General features: G+C 36.2%; 1 protein-coding gene across 1 annotated transcript; it reads right to left on the reverse strand.

The window, feature by feature from the left end:
- Positions 1–1,261: 1,261 nt before the first annotated feature.
- On the reverse strand, positions 1,262–2,903 carry LOC111234288 (ependymin-1-like). Its single transcript, XM_022762286.1, has 6 exons — positions 2,755–2,903; positions 2,539–2,570; positions 2,286–2,423; positions 2,010–2,196; positions 1,828–1,909; positions 1,262–1,709 (listed from the first exon to the last, which is right to left on the reverse strand). Exons 1-6 carry the CDS (start codon positions 2,828–2,830, stop codon positions 1,583–1,585), a joined length of 642 nt encoding a protein of 213 aa, XP_022618007.1. The 5' UTR covers positions 2,831–2,903; the 3' UTR covers positions 1,262–1,582.
- Between the last annotated feature and the right edge of the window lie 11,151 nt (positions 2,904–14,054).

The following is a 14,054-nucleotide window of genomic DNA, read 5'->3' on the forward strand; positions in this document are numbered from 1 at the left end:
GAACTGAATCACAAAGAGCTCCAGGTCCCGTTTTAACCTGTTCAGTCTAATGGATGTAAACAACTGCCACCAATATAAGATACTTATTTTACCTTTTACCTTTTTTCTTTTTATCTTCAAGTCTTAGGTTTTATAATGTGGGTAAACGTTCAAACATGAGAGACACATGGTCTGCATTGACCTGAAAAACTTTTTAAAAAATCCTGCATGCAAAAATTGTATTTTTGGTTTGTTCAGCACAAATGGCGTAGAAATCTTTACTAATTTTCACTGAAAAAAAAATGCAAGAAACTCCTGTCTTTTTTAACTTTTAATGTTTATTAATGTTTATCTCCCTTTTTGTGACATTTTTTGCCGAGCAACTTCTTTTGACTGGACGAAACATGACTGTGTACAGTGTGTTCATTTAAATAACTACATATGCTTTCCTCTATCACATATGTAAATGGAGGGAATCCAACCATTCACTACTGTAAATGATATTTATTTCAGGGCTGTTGTAACAGAATGAATTATATGGTACAGGAGTTCCTATCAGTTCATCAAGAGTATATTTATAAATAGTGTTACTAATAATGTTACTGTTGGTATAGCTCCAAAGACCAGAAAAAAAACTTAAATGTTTTTATTGTCACTTAAAATTGAACATGGTAATTCCATGATCATTTCTTATTTTTCATTTATTTATTGCTGCATTTCGGTTTTCAGTGCTCTATCATTCCTTGCTACACTACATAGATTGACCTCCAGACCAGAAAACTCGAATAGAACTTGGGGTTAGTAGAGCTATCGCCAATACTGATGGCAGTGTTGGTATCTGTAATAATAATCACACTGATCCTGATTCAGATATACTGATATTGGCAAAGATTGACACTGATTTAATCATTGTTATTAGACTCTGTTGGAGACAGGAAGTTCTTAAAATTTTGTGTATTGTGTTTATGACTTGCATGTTCCTATCAAATTACCAAAAACTATTTGCTATACCGTGCTATACTGTGTTGCTGGATCAAATCATTGTTAATCAGGTATTTTGGGGTGAAAGGTCACAATGCACACACTGTAGAACAAAAAGAGCTTGGGGATCAATTGGGGCACAGCAGCTCATTTTTGTCCCACTAGTGGGCTGATGTTGCCGTACAGTTCTGAAATGGTTTCTTGCTGCAAAACTTCCTTGTCCAAAAGTTGTACAATGTCAGGCTAAAATGAAACACTTTACAAAGAAATAATATTGGAAGAAAACACTGCTCTTTAGACCTTTGACAGCTTTGACATTTTATTGTTCCATTAATCATTTCTTACAGGTTTTGTAAGCAGTACCAACTTGAAAAGCCACCAACTGTTAGTAATTATGACTACTTCTATAATCCATGTCAAATCTCTTTCCTTTACATCAGAATGTATGTATACAGTATGATCCATTCAAAGCCATATCTTCATAGGGGAGTGGAAGTTGTGATGGAGACAGATGTGATGCAGTGCAGTGTCACATGAAAACACGTGAAAGGAGAGAACAGTCTAAAGTTCTGGCAGGCCACACTTGGATAGGGGTTTGATTTTTCTGCTGGTGAGGATTCACCTACATGAACTCATTGAGGAAACTGTTTACTGTCCCTTCAGCTGTCTCCTCCAGAGGCTGTCCCAGGCAAAAGGAAGGCACCACGAGGAGATCAGGATCCTTGATCTCGAGTTCAATGTCCGTGTTGCTGTGAGAAAGTGATACAGAAATGATACAGATATTCATTATAAGTTCTGCAGCCAATAGGCAGTTGCATAATCCCTGCAATGTTAGTTCGCAAGTTTTTGTTTTTCTAAAACACCAACCTGAATAAGAATGGTGTGGACTCACTGAAGTACAATGTGGTCACAGGCAAACATCCCATGGTGACAAACATGGAATAGTAGCCTGAAAAAGAGAAAGACAGAAAACATTCAAGTCATGATGGCACACGTAACAACTCTGTCACAAATAAGGCACATGTAATATTTTACAGTGTCTCTCCCACCTTTCGAGTCTGGCATTGATCCTGACCATGCATTGACTTTCAGTCCCTCCCCTTCAATGGATGAACTCCCAGAGTGTAGTGTAGAAACAAACGTGGCGTCATCAGGAACATCTAGAGGATGCATCGTGCATTGCAAGGCTTTTTTCTCGCAGCTCTGGTTTTTGCTGTCGATCTCGTAGAATATTCCCTGCCAGATGTAGACACGGGATCAAAAGTCAAGGTGCAAAATAGTTTCAAGTGATCTGTGACCTTTATTAAAAGCAATAAATCACTTACCTCTTCAAAAAACATCAATAGATCCAAACCTACAGAGGTGTTTATGGGGTGGCTCTCGTTTGATCTGAACCGTAGTTTTTTGCCCATTGAATCGTAAGTGAATGCACCAAATGCCTTCACCCCGGCTTTTTGGGAGATCTGGTGTCATCCAACAATATATGTTAAGAGAGAAAGAGAGGGGTTAATGCCATATTTCCAGTTCCTGTCCAGGTTCTATAAAAGGGCCAGAAAAAATGAAAATGAAAAAAATTACCACAGTCATGAATCCTGTCATATTGGGTGAATCTGAAAGACAACAGTCAGTTGGTCGAGGGTACATCTGACACATTTTAAGATATGAAAACTATAGAGTTTTGTTTACTATTGACTGAAATGGGAAATCTAATTATCTTGAAAGCTACCTAACACATGGTCTACTCAAAATCAAGTAAGAAAAAGGAACCAAAATGATGGAAATACAAATTCTTACGACAAGGCTGATGGTGCTCTGCATGGGTGGTAGCAGTCAAGCACATGAAGACGAAGAGCGTAACAGCTGCGTACATTTTTCCGGTTCAGAGGAAGTCAAAAAATCACCTTCGAGATGGCAAAAAACAAGCCTAAGCGCATCTAACTTTCAGTGAAGTTACCGCTGCTTTTATAGGGCTACAGACCGGTGCAGTCAATAACAATTGCATAAGAAGACACAGGATGATAGCCCCCTAGATTTCAAATATCAAGCTGTCTAAACATATTAGCCTCTGTCCCAGCAGGTGGTGACCCAATGAAAGGATTTTTTTAAGGCTGTCTTTTCTTTTGTGATTGTGCAGCTGTCCTCAGATGTTCTTGTGCAATGTTTATCTCTGCCTAGCTCACTCTTTCAAAAGCACCTTTCACAGACTTATATGTAAACAGGAGGTCATGTGGGAATAATGATGGAGGATAATCAAGGCTCATGTGGGAAATAGAGCTAGCTCTAAATATCAATTTTTGGCTTTATTTAATTGTATGGTTAGTGATGACGACTTCCTATTTACAATAATGACAATTTAGAGTTATGTAGGCCTACACATTTAAAAAACGTTTTGGTCAGACATTTTTGCAGAAACGGAAACCTGCCTTTGAACGATGACTCGTCACGTACTATACAGGTTAGAAAAATACGTTCTCTTTACTCATAGTTGGCTGTAATTTCTCAATGAACATTTTATCTCACTTATTGTAATGTCTTGACAGAATTAGTTTTCTTCAGAGTCCAAAACTATCAACCTTACTTTGATGGGCTCTTACAATAAATGGCGACCCTGAGCTTTAGAGAGGAGAGTCCCTCGCCTCTGTACAACTTGTGATCTCTCTTTCATTTGACAGGTAAATGCCAGTTTTTCAAGTTGACCGCCCCTGGTGGTTTCCCCTAACTGGAATGTTATAGTTCTTATTCAACTCTTCCACTTTTGGATATTATTATCCAGTAATATCCAGTACTTTAAGAGAACTTACAGAGCCTTAGGGCCCTTATGTAAATTACTATGTAGCAGGCATTTTATCTTTAAAATAAACTAAATCTTAGAGATGAAAGTGACAAAAAAAGATAGAAAGAAAGAAAGAAAGAAAGAAAGAAAGAGAGAAAGAAAGAAAGAAAGAAAAAGAAAAAGAAAGAAAGAAAAGCATAACACTTGGTATTCAGAAAAACATAGATAATGAAGAAAAAGCCAAGTGTATGGATAATGTCTCAACATGTAATAGAGAACTAACACATTTTAACTTCCCCACTGTGATGCTGTATAGCAGACTGAGGTCTTGGTCAGCAGTGTCCCCCTCTAAAGCACACGTACCCTTTCTTTTCTAGAAGTGATCCAAACTAAATAGAAAGCCTGGGGTGTTTATACCAGGTCAACTGCATGAGCCAGGTCAGAAATGTGTTGTTGTCACAACTACACTTTGTGCAGCTGTCTTTTGTTCTTCTGCACATCAAGATGTTCCTGCTGTGTCAGTGCTTTCAAGCAAACAACTTGGTGCAGTGTTAGACAGGTGATAAACAGCAATAACTTGTTTATCTCATGTGTGCTGCATCTCTTTAGACCTGCCATGACCTCTGATGTTATCACAGTCTACAGCTTATTCTATATGTTAAAAAAAATATATATATAGATGTGTATTATGTGAAAAAATTAAATATTGCAGTTGGTGCCTTTTAAGCTTTTTAAAATTAGGGTATAGGCCTTTGATTAGCTCTATATGAAAATATCTAAATGGCTCAGAGACACCTTAGTCATAGACACACGATTCACATGATATTTCATTTACTTTAAATTGAGTAAGAGAACTGATTTTCAGAATAGAGTAGATACTGTTTATTGAGGATACATCGAAATAGGAAGGAAATACATAACAAAACTAAAAGTTGTGCCAGAAACCACAAATGTGAATGAGACTGAAAATAGACTGAGAGTGAGTTCTGCACGTCACATGGGAAATTTAACATTACTGTATGAAGGGAATACGGGGGAGGAGGTTATGAAAATGAGGGAAGCCCTTCTCTTCATGCGACCCTTCCCCTTCTACTAACCACATCATGCCAATTCAAGAGGAACATTTTCTCTTTCTAAGAGGAAGTAAGCTTATGAACAGTAACTCACCCACTGATCTACAGTTAATTACTCATCTCTCATTCTATAAGTTCTTATTTCCTCATGTAAAGTACCATACGTGTAGAAGTGGCTGACTGCATCCATTTTTATAGTATCTCTTTTTGTAGATTTAATGATTGGTTAGATAGTAGTTATGCTTTACTTATTCAGATCTCATTCAGATCAAGACCTTTCTTTTTACATTCCTTTTTTTTTTTTTTTAAACAAACAAAAAACAAACCGACATTACAACAAGACAATTCAGTCTCACAAATCAGTCATCACACACTCACACAGACAAACTGACATTGACACAACATTCACAAATATCATCAAAAATATCAATACAACTTTAATGTCCCTCAGAGGAAGATGAAGAGTGTCTCTACCTGCAGTTTGTACTGCAATTGAGCACAGTACTGGAAACCAGTGTTTCCTCAGATCAGAGATGGCATGAGGATTTTTTCAGGCTAACCTCTCCTGTGATCTGCTATCATGTGTGTCCACTTTGAACTCCGTGTTAAATATTCACATCCGTGATAACTATCCAACTTCATTTAACTCACAGCGGTGAATCGAATGGCAGTGAGGTGAACAGTGTTCTGTGGGTTAAGGATAAGTGCTGCTGCCAGGCTTTGAACACAATCAAACAGATGGTCACATATAACACCAATTTTAACCTCTCCGCACTGGCAATTTTAGAATCCATCTTAAAATTTTAGTGCTCACTTTTAGCGCACTACATGCCCAGGCCCTAGAATTTATTGCAGATCTTTTACACCCCCGCACCATAAGTGCAGGTCTTAGGTCGTCTACCCACCTGGGTCTTTTTAGCATACCATGAACATGCTTTAAGACCTGGGGTGATCACGCCTTCCAGTCAACAGCCCATAAGATCTGGAATAGTCTTCCACTAAGTTTGAGATCCTTGGATTCTGTGGACTCGAAAAGCAACTAAAAATCCATCTGTTCAGACAGGCATTTAGCTAGCATTTGGTATTTTATGCTTTTAACCTGTGCCCTGTATCTGTCTTTCCTCTTGTATATTTTATTTGAGGCATTTTGATTTTAATTCTTTCATTTGATTTTATTTATTTGATTGTGAAGCACTTTGTGACTAGTGTATCTGAAAAGTGCTATATGAATAAACTTTGCTTGCTAGTGGCAGCAGAGTGAGCATGTAGGATATCTCCCCAATCCACTGTGGATAGTGGATTGTATGATTGGTTTTCTGTTTTTAAAGGAGAAACAAGCTCTGTTATGGTATGAGAAAGCAATCTTCATCAGTTTTTGAGTGAGGCATTCAAAGTGCAGGGAAATTAATCTGTATAAAGTAGATCTGTACGAGATTAGATTTCTCTTGTAAAATGCATTTATGTCGCCTCTTTAGAATTTAGAACAAACTTTGAATGAATGAAAGATGTCTAAAGGTTGTCAAAAGCAGACTGTAACCTAAACATCCTTAATAACAATACCTGTACAGAAATGTAATATACTCCTATATCAAAAGTGATGTTGCCATATATGTTACCTGTAATATAAGAGGATATATTAATATCACATATATACACACCCTCTGGATATATGAAAATATAAGTTTATAACATATATGAAATACCCATAGTAAAATGCAAGTTTAACTTGCATGTTACTTATCAAAATACTATGTGTTTATATATGATTTTCTTATTAATTTCTTATTAAATTTACACATACATGTCTATTTTTTATATTTACATATATAATATGAACATATATTGACAGGCTTTGGGATGGATATGTATTTACATACTATATCTACAATATAAGCATACATACACAGACATACATGTTTGTATTAACTAGATACACTGTTGCTCATAAATAAAATATTTTTTATCTCTTTTCATGAAATGATTGTGACAATGTGATTTATTCTTGACAGATAAAGTGTATATCTTCTCAAAACTTTAGTAGTCAATCTCTTCCAAAGTGATAACTGATGCATTTAAATAGGAATAAACAGAGGATTGTGTCTGAAAACAAAATTATTCCAACTTTATGGGCAACAGTGTATGTATGTCAATATATGAAATTCTTCTATATGTCATTTTTACATACATAGGCTATATATACATATATGTGCATATATTTCATATGTGGAAATTCAATACATGTACACATATTACATTTGCCTAAGGCAAAAACATGAGCTTACCCATGTAGCCTTTCCATGTTGTCCTGAAAAGCTGTAGTATTGACCTCTTTTCTAACCAACTACACCATATTCTCAGCCCTATCATATCTACCATATAAGAGTCCCTCGTCCATTCAATAGTGTTTTAGTTTAGAGAGAATCTGATGTTGATTTTTGAGCAGAAAAGTCTTACAATTTTAATTCTAATAAAGATTTAAAGTTATTTAAAATGATTACTTTTGATTTGGCGTATTAACTTACAAGCAACCATGTAATCATGTGTGTTGCAGTTGCTCTTTTATAGCAAGTTGGCAAGTTGACTTGACTATTTCATTGACATAAACAAGAATACTGTATCAATGATAACATGAAAAGGAAAAAGTAAGATGTGATGTAGGTTAATTGAATTCACTTGGTCGTAAATGGCTTGGTGTTACAGAAGTTTAACAACATCAATAAGTAATAAACTGTAAATCAGAGACAGTGCAAGAGGAAGGCTAGTTTTACGTGACTACAGGTAGGCAGAGAAAGTGAGCTTTGAACCCTTATAAACATTTACAGTAACACTGACAACCTATGGCTTCAGCTGTGCTTTAGACACAGAAACTGTTAAGACTTTCCTGCTGCCAAGCCGAACCAGCTTTGCCATGCCAAAGTGAAACCATACCACACAGAGGTAGGTTGAAACCACCAGTGTTTCTAGCAAAGAGGAATTTTCAAGGTTTTAATTCAAATTTTTTAATATTTTGAAACAGGAGTGTACAGGAAAGAAGTTCAGCCCTGGACTTAAGCCCCTTAGACTGGGGCTGAATGTTATATAATGCACATTAACTAACTTGGCTATGAATAGTGAGTCCAGTCCCTCACATGCAGATGGCATGCTATCATGCTCATGTGCACACTGAATGACGGGTATACAGAGGGGCCGGTGTTGTGCTGCCCCCACGTGCTACTTCAAATAGTGTTTTCCTCTCTGTACAATTACGTTGATGTAGTGCCTCCCCCTTGGTAGTTAGAGGTAGAATAAGGTTAGGTTCAGGTGAAGGTAAGAGGAAACACGTATCAGATAGGGGAACACAACACTGGTAAAGAGACAGACAGGGTCAGTTAAAGCTTCATGGATTTTTTGATGATTTTTTGATGAAACTAATTGCAGGGCTTTTCTTAGAAAATTTCACAAACAAATCCCACCTTGTCACCATTTTGTCATGCCTGTTGAATTCAGAGAAATAACCTGATCCTTATTGAGCTGTTCTTGGGTTTTCTGACTCTCGTGTCTAAAATTAACAATTTTTTTTAAACTTCAAATAGTGATTACAACAAATGTGTCACTAGACAAGCTGCTCTTTTTGCTGTTGTCATAAAAATATGTATTTAATATACTTGCATATGTTAAATATTTAGCTCTTGGATTTTGTAAAGTTCTGTTTAGGTCTTCATTCTGAAAGTGTGAGATGGCACATCTGATCCCAACAGGTCATTTAAACAGTCAGTTGTGGCAAGGGATGTTCATGTGCATGTCAAATTCTCCGAGAATGCACATGCTCTTTACCGTGTGGGCTCAGTTGGGGCGAGTAGGTGTGAGTTCATTAAGCTCAAAGAGGAAGAAGAAGATTTTTTATTAATGATTTGATTTGAGTTGAATCCAACAATTCTTAAACGTGAAGAGTTTGTTTTTGCATCAGTACAGACCAAAGAGGCCCCAGTGATCATCAAGCCATAAATTCTAATGATAGATAATCTAAATCTGTGTATCTAAATGCTGGTAACTCAATGAAGTGAAAGGCAAGAGCTTGCAAAAACTGTTCCTCAGTCCTCTACCTGGTTAATGCAGGAATGTTAAATCAGCAGCCCTTTATTTAGTACACTTAACAATCTACCACCAGACAAACAGACATATGTTTAATGGCATTGTAGATATTTCAAACTAGATTTCCTTACTGATCAATAAATGAAAGCTTTAATCATTGCAGTATTTTGTTCAATTTTCAACATGACGACAGAATATCCCCCAGTTGTCATTCCTTTGAATGTAAGGTGACTTCCAATTTTGTACGCATTGGATTTATCATTGGTTGGGAATTTACCTCAAAAGAATCATCAACCATTTCATGGTTGCTAATTTTCTGGAAGAGAGAGTTGTTCTCTTCGACATGAGGAAGAAATTGATACTTTCAATAGCACTTTCAATTACATTAACAAGAATACTTCTCTGCACGATCAGACTTAATAAAAAACATGTAATTTAAGGGCCAGCGTAAAACTAATGAGTCAAATGTACTGTAAGATAGAAGAAAAGTTATGATAAAGCTCTTTGTGATTTCCTTAATAATGATGACTTCGCATTGGCAGCTGTGATTAGAAACAGCGTCAGCAGATTCCCGTAATCAGCTTCAGCTTCGGTTTACCCCTAGACCTAGAGAAACACATAATAATGATGATAATAATAATAATAACAATAATAATAATAATAATAATCATCATCATCATCATCTTCATCATCATCATCATCATCATCATCATCATCATCTTTATTTGAAGAGAACTATCAAAACAGTTACAAAGTGCTTCACAGAGGGATCACATTAAAAACCACTGATAAAGAAAAGCAAGCACAAAAACATTTGGGTAAATTAGGATATTAGAAAGTAGAATAATACACAAGAAATAAAAACATTCAGACAAAACCAAGATAAGGGCTCCAAGTATCTCTAGTTTTAACCTTCCCATACGCAAATGTAATATATACTGAATTTCCATATATGAAATATATGTACATATACAATAAAAACATATAAAAATGTGTATGTATGAAACCAATTAGAAATTGGAACAATTACATATATTGGCATATGCGTCTAGTCCATACAAATATGTACGTTTTTGTATGTATGCTGTATGTTACATAAATATATATCCTTCCTAAAATCTGTCACTATATGTTGGTATTATATACATTAGGGTCCAAAAGTCTGAGCCCTCTTTCCTGGAATGAGAAGATAGATATGTTTAAAATTAATGAGAATAATTAATAGTAATAATAATATGTTAATGAGAATACATAATAGTTAATAGGGAAAAACATATATAAGTACATTTTAAACTTGCATATATAAATTAATTACACATTGTCAAAATATATTGTCATAATCTTAGATACTAAAAATAAACAAATATCACATAGATATTTTTAATATGTGTACATATAAAAATATATGTTATAAACTTATATTTTCATATATCCAGAGGATGTACATATGTGATAATAATATATCCCCTTATAGGTGAAATATATGGCAACATTACTCTTGATATAGTGACATAAATGTCATATATTACATATCTGTATGGGTTATAAAAAATGTGAATCAGAGAAATGAGGCTAAAAAAATATGTGGATGTGAATGGAGACAGTAAAATATAGCAGATTATAAAACTTAATTATAAAATGTTTATATATCGTTAAAAAGAAATCTTATAGAGCACATTTCTAAACCCACATTACAAAGTGCATTACACAAGGCAGCAGGATACAAAAAAGTCACTGTCTTGAATTGTGGAATTACTCTCAGGGGCTTCATTCTTCAAACTAGAAAAATCAAGAAATGTTCTGTAAAGAAATATTTCATTTGTCATAGTAAAAACAATATTGCATTAATATTAAATGTAATGACCTGTTTACACTTCAGATAACTGTGTGCCTACTTGCCCTGCTATTAGGAACTATGATAAATTACTTATTTCTGATAAAGACAGTCAACGACAGGGGCCTTTTTTTGAGTGCTTTTCTCTGTTTTGTTTTGTTTTCTTGAGATTCTGAATAATTGCTTCGGTCATTACTCATCAGCATCATGAGACTCATGAAATATTCCCTTAAGATGCACAGTCAAGACTGAACTTTGCTGCCTCTTGAAAAAAAAAAAAAAGAAGTTTCAGATTTTAGTCATTTTAAACAGCTTGCCACTTTCGCTGTCAGGGTTGAATGACTGACAGTGCACATTAATTCACATTCCTGTAAATTCACCAGTGTCACCCTTAAAAAGAATATGAAATTAAGGCAGTTATTAAAACAGTATATGAGCATGCACAGCAATAATTAAAAGAAAAAGTGAGATACAGTATAGTTCACTCTGAAGATTTTACACACAGGTTCCCATTTGCTTTCTTTCCTCATCTGTCAGTTTTTCTGTGTGATTAAATATATTAAAGAGGTGATGCATCTTGAATACACAGTCATACTCTGTACTGTAAAGCCACAGGGACGTAATCACATAATGTGAGAAGAAACTGTTTATTATGAGTTAAAAATAATATGGTATTATCGACCAGGACAACCTAAACCTTAAATCAATTCTCCTGAAAACACTCATTCCACACATGCCACTGACAAAAAATGTAGTTGTAGATGCATTTTCTCTGTGGCTCGACTGACATCAGCTAAAGGGAGGACAACCTAATGCTATATTAGGGTTTCTTATAGGACAACTTCCTCACTTCTGCCTGAATCATATTGGTGACCGCAAGATGCTGAAACAGAGTGAGTAAGAGAGAGAGAGAGAGGAAAAACAAGAAAAAACTCCAGATCTGTTAGAAACCGAAAGAAAGATCACAAATATATAAACTGTATGTGAGTGTCACTAAAGCATGTATGTATCCTCCTCAGAGTGGCGTTCACTGCTCCAACAAGGTAAGTCCATTTTGAAAATCTTTGATGGTTTGAGCATTTGTTGGTGTGTTATCCTGGTAATCATCTGAATTGAATTGTTATTTTACATATACTTTTTTTTTTTTTTTTTACCATCATCATCTTCCACAAGCATACTATATGTAATGTGTATTAGCGGCAGTGCACATTAGTGGAAGAAATTGTAAGAGACATTTAGTGTCTCAGTCAAACTTCAGTTAAAGGTTTGTTAAACTGCTGCAATGTTTCTGTATGCTTGATGACATGTAGTATTCTATAACTATAACTATATTATTCTGTAGAAGTGAGTGAGCTTTTGTTATCAAGAGACCATGAGAGAACACTGTCATGCTTTCAGTGAGTGACTCATCAAGAGGTGCGTGTTGTACCAACAACACATGATGCAACTGAATAAAATGGTGAAAATGTCAAGGAAGATTTCCTTTTTTTTGTACAGATTGAATCTGACAGAACCAGAGAACCTGAAAGAAAAGACAAGACTTTAGATTTCTAGTTCTGGTGCTCAGGCAATGCAGTAGACCAGCAGTGAATGATGTTGTATGATGGCAAAGTCTGCAATCTGTAGTCTGGAGATTAGGATTCAGGACCTTGCATGGAGATTTTACGCCACAACTAAGAAGGCAATGGAAAAAAAAAAAGCTTCCTTCCACATTGAAACTATTTAGAGGAATCAAGACAGTTCTGTTTCCATTAATGTACAACCAGACGACCAGACAAGTGGTAACTGAATTACATAAGATTGACAGCATGTATGCCATGTTCTGAGGGCTGCGGGATGTGGGATGGATTTTCTCTCAGAAATATTTATGGACTTCCTTTTCAGATACATAGGCAAAATTATTGTTATGTTACCATAAAGAGAATCAATGTAGTTTGTGTTGGAAGTGGGGGTCCCCTTTTTTTTTTTTTTTTTTTTATACAGTGTTGTTCACAAAAGTAATATATCTCAGCCGGTTTATACCCGAAAAGGAGATGTGCAAATTGATGTTTTGACAGCACCGATTTAATGTAACAGCATGTGCTTGTTTCAGATGACTGTTTGGTGGCGGGCTCTCATCCTCCTTTGCTGCATTCTGAACTGTGTGGACTCTGCTCCGTCCCCAGTCTCCCAGAACAATGAATTTAAGAACTCGTTTCGTCTCACGAGGTCCAGCCGAACTCGTGTCCAGCAGCTGCTGAAGAAATATGTGAGTACTGGATAAAAACTCCCCACTCCCCTGACGGCCCACCACACTCCTGGCCAACTTTGTACACATCCAACATTAACTTTCCCAAACTACAGCTCTTCTTTAATCATTACTATGTTTACTTTAATAGAAGGAGCAGCTGTTGGGCAATAAGCATTTTGAGGACAGAAGCCGACAGTTGAAGGACCTGCCATCGCTCTCTACGGATTTCTACAGCTGGCTGAAGCTGACGGTTCGTATCTGCCTGTGTTTAAAAACAATCTCATGCAAAACACATTCTTAAAAGTTTTCTGAAAATTTCTTCCATTGTTTTAAGAATTGTTTTCCATTTTGGAGCGAAAAAACCGGCAGAATGTTTTTTCTATTGCAGAATGTAAAACTTACCTGTAAAAAGCTTGTAAAAATTTGAGTGGAATTCCCCTTTTAGAATATCAAACATAGAAAGGGGTGTTGAGCAACATTTTCATTATGCAATCAATTGATTGTCTCTTATTATGTGTTCAGGACTGGGAACGACTGTATGCTGCTTTCTGGGACATGCAGGCCTACTGGAATATGCTGGAGTGGAAGAGAAAAGAGTTGGAGAGGGAGGCGAAAGAGCGGAGTGCATCCCGCACCACTTTAACTCGGAGCATAAACCACATTCAGCTGGATCTGAGGGACCTGATGAACCAAGTCAGCAGTCAGGTATCCACAGTCTAAAATCCACGTACATTTTGTCTCCTTTATAGCTCACACGAAGACTTAGGAGGAAGTGACACCAAGACTAGCCTGATAAAAAAATTAGTTTTGCTTTCTTCACCAGATGAGTTACATGAAGAGGTCCTGGACGAAGCCAACCTCTGCTCCGGTAGGGACGCCCTTGAACCCAGAAACCAGCTCCAAAACAGTATGGGACCGCAGAGTGGAGGGTTACATCATTCTGAGGGATCTAGACCTTTACCTCACCAAGCTGGCAAGAGACTTCCTCCTACTGTCTAACAAATCACACTGATGACTCAATACTGAAAAAGTGCTCTGTGACCCTGACAGCACATGCATGCACACAAACACACAAGAGGAAGAAAAAGCTGAACTGACAATAAGCACCTAACG

Source organism: Seriola dumerili, unplaced genomic scaffold (assembly GCF_002260705.1).
Source record: "Seriola dumerili isolate Sdu_G_001 unplaced genomic scaffold, Sdu_1.0 BDQW01000449.1, whole genome shotgun sequence".
Classification (NCBI taxonomy): Eukaryota; Metazoa; Chordata; class Actinopteri; order Carangiformes; family Carangidae; genus Seriola; species Seriola dumerili.

What these genes read in the sequence shown, in the direction of transcription:
- LOC111234288 (XM_022762286.1), bottom strand. Translation starts at nt 2,830, where the DNA reads ATGTACGCAGCTGTTACGCTCTTCGTCTTCATGTGCTTGACTGCTACC. An exon ending in AGAGCACCATCAGCCTTGTC is followed by an intron (nt 2,571 to 2,754) that starts GTAAGAATTTGT and finishes GTTGTCTTTCAG; the next exon opens with ATTCACCCAATATGACAGGA. An exon ending in TATTGATGTTTTTTGAAGAG is followed by an intron (nt 2,197 to 2,285) that starts GTAAGTGATTTA and finishes TACATCTGGCAG; the next exon opens with GGAATATTCTACGAGATCGA.